Source organism: Myotis yumanensis, unplaced genomic scaffold, assembly GCF_028538775.1.
Source record: "Myotis yumanensis isolate MYYU_CA2020_CCGP unplaced genomic scaffold, mMyoYum1.0.hap1 SCAF_1, whole genome shotgun sequence".
Lineage (NCBI taxonomy): Eukaryota > Metazoa > Chordata > Mammalia > Chiroptera > Vespertilionidae > Myotis > Myotis yumanensis.
The window spans coordinates 182,423,338-182,431,141 of record NW_027223752.1 but is presented as its reverse complement, the minus strand read 5'-3'; the positions used below and the strand labels follow the sequence as shown (position 1 = coordinate 182,431,141).

Genomic DNA, 7,804 nt, shown 5'->3' with positions numbered 1-7,804 from the left:
GAAAATCTGACTATTTTTGTAATTATGTTCTCTGTGTATTTCATCTGAAACTCCTCATCTACAGAAATTGGATCTCCGTGATCATTTTCTGAATTCATCAACTGTTTTAACAAATTTAGGTTTTTTGTTTTGAAAAAAAACCCCACCAAAAACAGTACAATAGGCTACCAGTGAGGTGTGTAGACGCTGCTGCATGTAAAAAAGAGACACTAAGCACCCTCAGAAATGGAGCCATAGAAGGCTTCTCCTAGAAGATTTTTCTGCTGAGATGGTTGGGGCAGTCCTGCAGTGCAGGCATTACTATTATCCCAGATGCAGGAAACAAGGCTGAGTAAAGTGTTTAAATTTCTCAGACTCACACAGGAAGTAGCAAAGGTAGAATTCGAGCCCAGGTCTCTAATCCAAACTCTATGTTATTTCCATGAGCCTAGGCCCCCTCATGCCTGTCCCTTACAGTAGCAGAACCCAAGTGGATGCATTTAGAGAGGGGTTGATAAGTGCTTCATCTTTTAAACACAATCTTAGTACCATTAGTTAATACTTGATTAAAACTATTCGGAAGAGACAGATATTATTACCATTAAGAACAGCAGAAGGACACAAATTATGGCGATGACTTTGTGGCTATATGGCTGCTCCCCTTCACTGGCAGAGGCAAAAAAGTCTAGATCAGTGGTTCTCAACCTTCCTAATGCCGCGACCCTTTAATACAGTTCCTCATGTTGTGGTGACCCCCAACCATAAAATTATTTTCGTTGCTACTTCGTAACAGTAATTTTGCTACTGTTATGAATCGTAATGTAAATATCTGATATGTAGGATGTATTTTTATTGTTACAAATTAAACATAATTAAAGCATAGTGATTAATCACAAAAACAATATGTAATTATATATGTGTTTTCCGATGGTCTTAGGCAACCCCTATGAAAGAGTCGTTTGACCCCCAAAGGGGTCGCAACCCACAGGTTGAGAACCGCTGCTCTAGATGGTTCCATTGGTGCTGAACCTGAGGATGCCCGTACATCTCCACGACCACTCCAGGGATGTTCTGGAACACGGAGTCCTGGCAGCTGCCTTCTTATGCTCGATAAATACTCCTTGCCTGAGAAAAAGGCAAATGCTTACAAACCAAATGATACATTACTGTGGTTATTCTCTTTTGTTCTGTAAGCAATGTTGTGCTATTCTCTTTTTTAAACAGCCATTAACTAATATTTTTGAAGAAAATGAAGATAATCATCTGTTTTTGCATTTGGGCAGCAGCATGGGCCATTCCGGTGAGTATGCCATCTTCAGAAAACCTCCTTATTTGTCTATCCCTTTTAACCTAACATAAATATAGAAGCCTTTTCACGTAAGCTGAGCCTAAACAGTCAGATTTGCATGAAAGACTTGACAGGATATCTCTGGGGGTCTCAACAAAGCCAAACATGACTCCAAGTTCATGCCCCTATTTCTCCAATCAAAACTCATGCTGCTCAGAAGGATTCTTATTTAAAAATTCATTTAGATCAATTTACATTCAATCCCCAGAAATCATGAAGATTTTGTTCATCTTTGCTCATGTGCCCTGAACTGCACTAATATCAAAGAAACCTGTATTGCTTAGAAAGTTTTCAAGAAAGAAAAGTAGCATTCTTTAACATAGAAGAAAACTAACAGAGTTAATGTTTATATGCTCACGGTAGAAAATTTGGAAAATAAAAACAACACCAACAAAGAAAAATTAAGAAAATTCAACCATTTGTAATTTTATTAGCCAGCTGCTATGGTTAACATTTTTTACATGTTTTCATAATACCAAATGCTTTGGTATTAATGTAGTTGAGAATTTCCTCAACTATTTCAAATGTGCTCCTGAGGACACATAGTCTATTACTTGGTTTTTCTTATGCACTGGCTCTGGTCATACCAACTATCCTCCTGGGGGATTTGGCCAGGATTATACTTAGGGTAGGTCTTATACTTTGCAAGAGGCTTATTGTAGAGAAACACCCAAGATCTACCCTCTTATCTTTAGAAAAGACTGTTCCTCTTCTGTAGTTGAGATGAATGGTCTGGTTAATTCTTCAATAAAATTGGCAACACCGTTGTGAAAACGATCTGTATGCCCGTTTAAATTCCATATAAACCCTATAAAAAGTCATTTCTCTTTTCCACCTAATTAGAGCATATGTTGGCCTTTGTGTTATATCTCCCCCCACCCCTTCATTTAGGGAAAAATGTGTGTGTGTGTGTGTGTGTGTGTGTGTGAATGCACACAAAATAAGAATGTTTTTGATTTTCATAGGTTCCTCAAATCAAGTCATTGGAGAGACATGCTGTTGGCCAATCTGTGAATTTAAGTCTTCCAGCAAAATTAAAAGTGCCAGTACAGGTATAGGGTATAAAATGTGTTTCTAAGGTGTTTTTAGATTTCATTACCTTCCAAAAAATTGATGCTCAGCTTTTCAGTTTCACGATGATATTCACTCTTTATTTTGAATTGTTTCTTTTTTAGGATGAGTTATATGCTAATGATACCACCAAAGAAAGTGGTATCCCTATGCATGAAAATGAAACGGGAAGGCAACAGTATACCAAAGATGGTTACAAAGTAGAAGGAAATGGCCCTGAGTGGGCAGGAATAGGAGGGGAAAGTTCTACACATTCCATGTCAGCAAATGAAGAGGGAAATCCCGAGGATGTGAATGGGGGCACAGAAAAGCCAGAAACATATGGTCATGATGGAATACATGGTATTAGGGGACAAGTAAGCACTATTGACATGACTGGCGCAGCAAATGGGAGCAATATTAATGGAACTACTGATGAGAATTTTAAAAATGGGGATGTTGGAGATGCAAGTCAGAGTGAGAATGCCACTGTGGTTGACGAAGATGAGCATCAAGTATCTGGAAGCAGTAATAGTACAGGCCGTGAGGATGACACGAATGGGAATTCCTGTACGAATGAGGGTGACACAAGTGCAGTAACACCTCAGAAAGAAGGTGAGAGAAATGGTCATGAGGGGGCAGGGGTAACACCAGGGGGAAACGGAGTTGGCAATAGAGAAGATGCTGGCCTCGATAATTCTGATGGGAGTCCTAGTGGGGATGGAACAGATGAGGGTGAAGACAAGGGCTCTGGTGATAATGAAGGTGAAGAAACGGGAAATGGAAAAGATGGCACTGATAACAGCCAGGGCCAGGAGGGCCAGGGTCATGGAAAAGAAGGCGGCAATGATAATAGCTCAGGTAAAAATTCAATTAGCAGTGAAGATGATGACCCTGAGGACAAAGAAGATCCCCACGACACAGATGGAGACAATGACTCCGAGAGTGAGGAGGATTCCGATCGGATCCTAGAAGAAAATGATAGCCCAAGAATGGAGGACATCCAGAGCACCAATCACAGAGAAAGCCATGGTGTGGATAATGGAATTACCAAAGAATCAGAGCCAAGTACGAATGGGAAGAGCCAAGATAAGGTTAGTTTGTGAAGTTGATTTTTTAAATAGCAGTTTAAATTCTCTCTTCTACCCAACTAATGGTAGCACAAAAAATAATCATGACTAGCGTTCATGTATTTTCATACCTAAATTACTTGACTATCTGATGGGAAAGCCAGAGTTCTTACTAGATTCTGATATACAACATTTAAAAAATATTTTATCAATTTTTTATAGAGAGGAAGGGAGAGGGATAGAGAGTTAGAAACATTGATGAGAGAGAAACATTGATCAGATGCCTCCTGTACACCTCCCACTGGGGATGTGCCCGCAACCAAGGTACATGCCCTTGACCAGAATCGAACCTGAGACCTTTCAGTCCACAGGTCCATGCGTTATCCACTGAGCAAAACTGGTTAGGCAATATACAACAAAAATATACAAAAAAAAAAAATCAGATATTTCTGAAAATTTGGTTAAAATTCTAGAAAAGTCTTATGCTAAATAATGTCTGCACCATAAAAGTTCCTACTGGGTGAAATATGTGGCTGGGTTGTTATATAACCCAAACACTAGAGCATTTTCAAGTACTGAATCCAGCACATTTTCACAAACAGATGTTTCTGAAGTACTGGAAGCTGACCTTCTGTTTCACAGGTCAATTTTCTCAGCCAGTGTTCCTCAGACCAATGCAATTTTGCAGTATAAAACTTACTAATTACCCATTCTTCTATCCATTCTTCCACAGGGAATAGAAATTGGAGGTCCCAGCAGTGGCAATAGAAACAATATTACCAAAGAAGCTGGGAAAGTCATTGGCGATAAAGAGAGTAAAGGACAACATGGAGTGATTGTGGGCAACGGAAATGTCCAGACACAAGGGGAGATTGACAACATGCAAGAACCTGGCCAGAAGTCAGAACCTGGAAATAAGGTTGAACACAGCCAAACAGGTAGTGAGAGTAACAGTGATGGTTATGATAGTTATGAGTTTGACGATGAATCCATGCAAGGCGATGATCCCAACAGCAGCGATGAGTCTAATGGCAATGATGATGCCAATTCTGAAGGTGACAATGACAGCAGTAGCCGAGGAGATGCATCTTATAACTCAGATGAATCAAAAGATAATGACAACGACAGTGATTCAAAAGGAGAAGGAGATGAGGACAGTGACAACACATCAGATGCTAGCGATAGTGACAGTAACGGCAATGGTAACAACGGGAGTGATGATAGTGAATCAGAGAGCAGCAAAGATAAATCAGACAGCAGTGACAGTAGTGATAGTAGTGACAGCAGTGACAGTAGTGACAGCAGTGATAGTAGTGACAGCAGTGACAGCAAATCAGATAGCAGTGACAGCAGTGACAGCAGTGAAAGCAGTGACAGCAGTGACAGCAGTGACAGTAGTGATAGCAGTGACAGCAGTAACAGCAAATCAGACAGCAGTGACAGTAGTGACAACAGCGATAGTAGTGACAGCAGTGACAGCAGTGAAAGTAGTGACAGCAGTGACAGTAGTGATAGTAGTGACAGTAAATCAGACAGCAGTGACAGCAGTGACAGCAGTGACAGTAGTGACAGCAGTGACAGCAGTGATAGTAGTGACAGCAGTGACAGTAGTGATAGTAGTGACAGTAAATCAGACAGCAGTGACAGCAGTGACAGTAGTGATAGTAGTGACAGTAAATCAGACAGCAGTGACAGCAGTGACAGCAGTGACAGTAGTGACAGCAGTGATAGTAGTGATAGCAGCGATAGTAGTGATAGTAGTGACAGTAAATCAGATAGCAGTGACAGTAGTGACAGCAGTGACAGCAGTGATAGTAGTGACAGCAGCGATAGTAGTGACAGCAGTGACAGCAGCGATAGTAGTGACAGCAGTGATAGTAGTGATAGTAGTGACAGCAGTGACAGCAGCGATAGTAGTGATAGTAGTGACAGCAGTGACAGTAGTGATAGTAGTGACAGTAAATCAGATAGTAGTGACAGTAGTGACAGCAGTGACAGTAGTGACAGCAGTGATAGTAGTGACAGTAAATCAGATAGTAGTGACAGCAGTGACAGTAGTGACAGCAGTGACAGCAGCGATAGTAGTGACAGCAGTGACAGTAGTGATAGTAGTGACAGTAAATCAGATAGCAGTGACAGCAGTGACAGTAGTGACAGTAAATCAGATAGTAGTGACAGTAGTGACAGCAGTGACAGTAGTGACAGCAGTGACAGCAGTGATAGTAGTGACAGCAGTGACAGTAGTGATAGTAGTGACAGTAAATCAGATAGCAGTGACAGCAGTGACAGCAGTGATAGTAGTGACAGCAGTGACAGCAGCGATAGTAGTGACAGCAGTGACAGTAGTGATAGTAGTGACAGTAAATCAAATAGCAGTGACAGTAGTGACAGCAGTGACAGTAGTGATAGTAGTGACACTAAATCAGATAGCAGTGACAGCAGTGACAGCAGTGACAGTAGTGACAGCAGTGACAGCAGTGACAGCAGTGATAGTAGTGACAGCAGTGACAGCAGTGACAGCAGTGATAGTAGTGATAGTAGTGACAGCAGCGACAGTAATGACAGCAGTGACAGCAGTGATAGTAGTGACAGCAGTGACAGTAATGACAGCAGTGACAGCAGCGATAGTAGTGACAGCAGTGACAGTAGTGACAGCAGTGACAGCAAATCAGACAGCAGTGACAGCAGTGACAGCAATGAAAGCAGCGACAGTGCATCTGACAGTAGTGATGAGAATGACAGCAAGAGCAAGTCTCCTAATGGCAACAACAATGGAAGTGATAGTGACAGTGACAGTGACAGTGAAGGCAGTGACAGTAATCACTCAACCAGTGATGATTAGAATAAACAAAAACCCCACAAGATTTCTTGTGTGAAAAGTTTGGTGAGTGACAGGAAATAAAGATTTCCAAGAAAGTAAGGAGAAGGGAGAAAAAAACAGAAGGCATGTAAACAACCACAGAATTAAGCCCAATGGCTGGATTCAGTCCAACTCCCAATTCCCTCAGAGAGAATCTGAATGAGTGGCCTTTGGTACATGCGTGTTAAAATATATTCTGAAAAGATTTTGCTAAAGTTGTACATCTAAACGTAAGAGAACAATTAAAGTATTATTGAATACTTTATACAGATATCTCAAGTAATCACGTACTACAGGATAATCTCAATCCAAATGCCAAGTGCTTTAGAATGTGGCAAGTAAATACTTCTTAAAAACAGCTTGTGACTTTGCCTTAATCTTTTGAGTAATTATATTTTCTGAATAGATGGTCTGCTCACTGCTGAGTAAAGGATGCTGTTACCATACCCACCTTGGCTACTAATTCATTTACTTATCCCAAGAAATGCACCTGTAACGGAAAAAAAAAGCAGCAATATTTTAACCTTTTGGGGAATAATCTTTGTAATTATTGAATAGAGCAATTCCAAGTTAGGGAAATTCTAGAGTGTTAGAGAGGAATCGAAACATTGATTTAAACAAAACCTGATACTTAGTATTACATTCCTGCAAACCACTGGAAATTTAGCACAAAGTCCCTAAAACTACTGACAAAACTGGTGCAGTGCTTAGAACAGTGTCTTGCCTCCAGGAGCCACTTTCCAAATAGTAATAAATAAATGGAGACAAGAATGGACTTTGGGTGGGGCGGAGTGGGGAGGGATGGTGGTGTTCAATTTTGAACTCTGTTAAGTGAAATCAGTTGTCTTCTGCCTCAATCTCACAAAGTCAAACTTGGTTCACATTTCCCTTTTAAACCCCCACAAACCAAAACTTCCAGATCAGGCCTGGAGACACTCTTCTCACTATTCATCTTTAATAAAGCCAACAGTTGCTGGTGAGCAGTGTTTGGAAACGACTCGTTTTTATTATTATTTGAGTCTTATACGTATGTAGCTAAAATCTGAGCATGGATCTTCAGCCTTTTCATGAATGAGGGTAATTTTTAGTTTTGGGAGGAAGCCCAAATGCTAGAATGTGAGGATCTTAAAAATGTATGAGCCTAGAGTCTACAGTGGTCGGCAAACTCATTAGTCAACAGAGCCAAATATCAACAGTACAATGATTGAAATTTCTTTTGAGAGCCAACTTTTTAAAACTTAAACTATATAGGTAGGTACATTGTTATTAACTTAATAAGGCTTAGGAAGAGCCACACTCAAGGGGCCAAAGAGCCACATGTGGCTCGCGAGCTGCAGTTTACTGACCATGGGCCTAGAGTCTACGGCCCTAGACTGTCATATTTCATAGGGTGGAGATATACTTTATTACTCAAACTAGGACACTTTTGAGAGTAAAAGGGGTGCTATCAATAATTACTTGGGGACAGGAGGTGAAAATTGGACTGTCCGGGGACAC

The 7,804-nt window shown here is 40.7% G+C and overlaps 1 protein-coding gene across 1 annotated transcript; it reads left to right on the top strand.

Annotated features, from left to right (window-relative positions):
• Positions 1-1,228: 1,228 nt before the first annotated feature.
• Positions 1,229-6,289, top strand: DSPP (dentin sialophosphoprotein). The gene is made up of 4 exons (XM_070409190.1): positions 1,229-1,279; positions 2,293-2,379; positions 2,503-3,471; positions 4,181-6,289. The coding sequence occupies exons 1-4, from the start codon at positions 1,229-1,231 to the stop codon at positions 6,287-6,289; spliced, it is 3,216 nt and encodes a 1,071-aa protein (XP_070265291.1).
• The last annotated feature ends 1,515 nt before the right edge of the window (positions 6,290-7,804 follow it).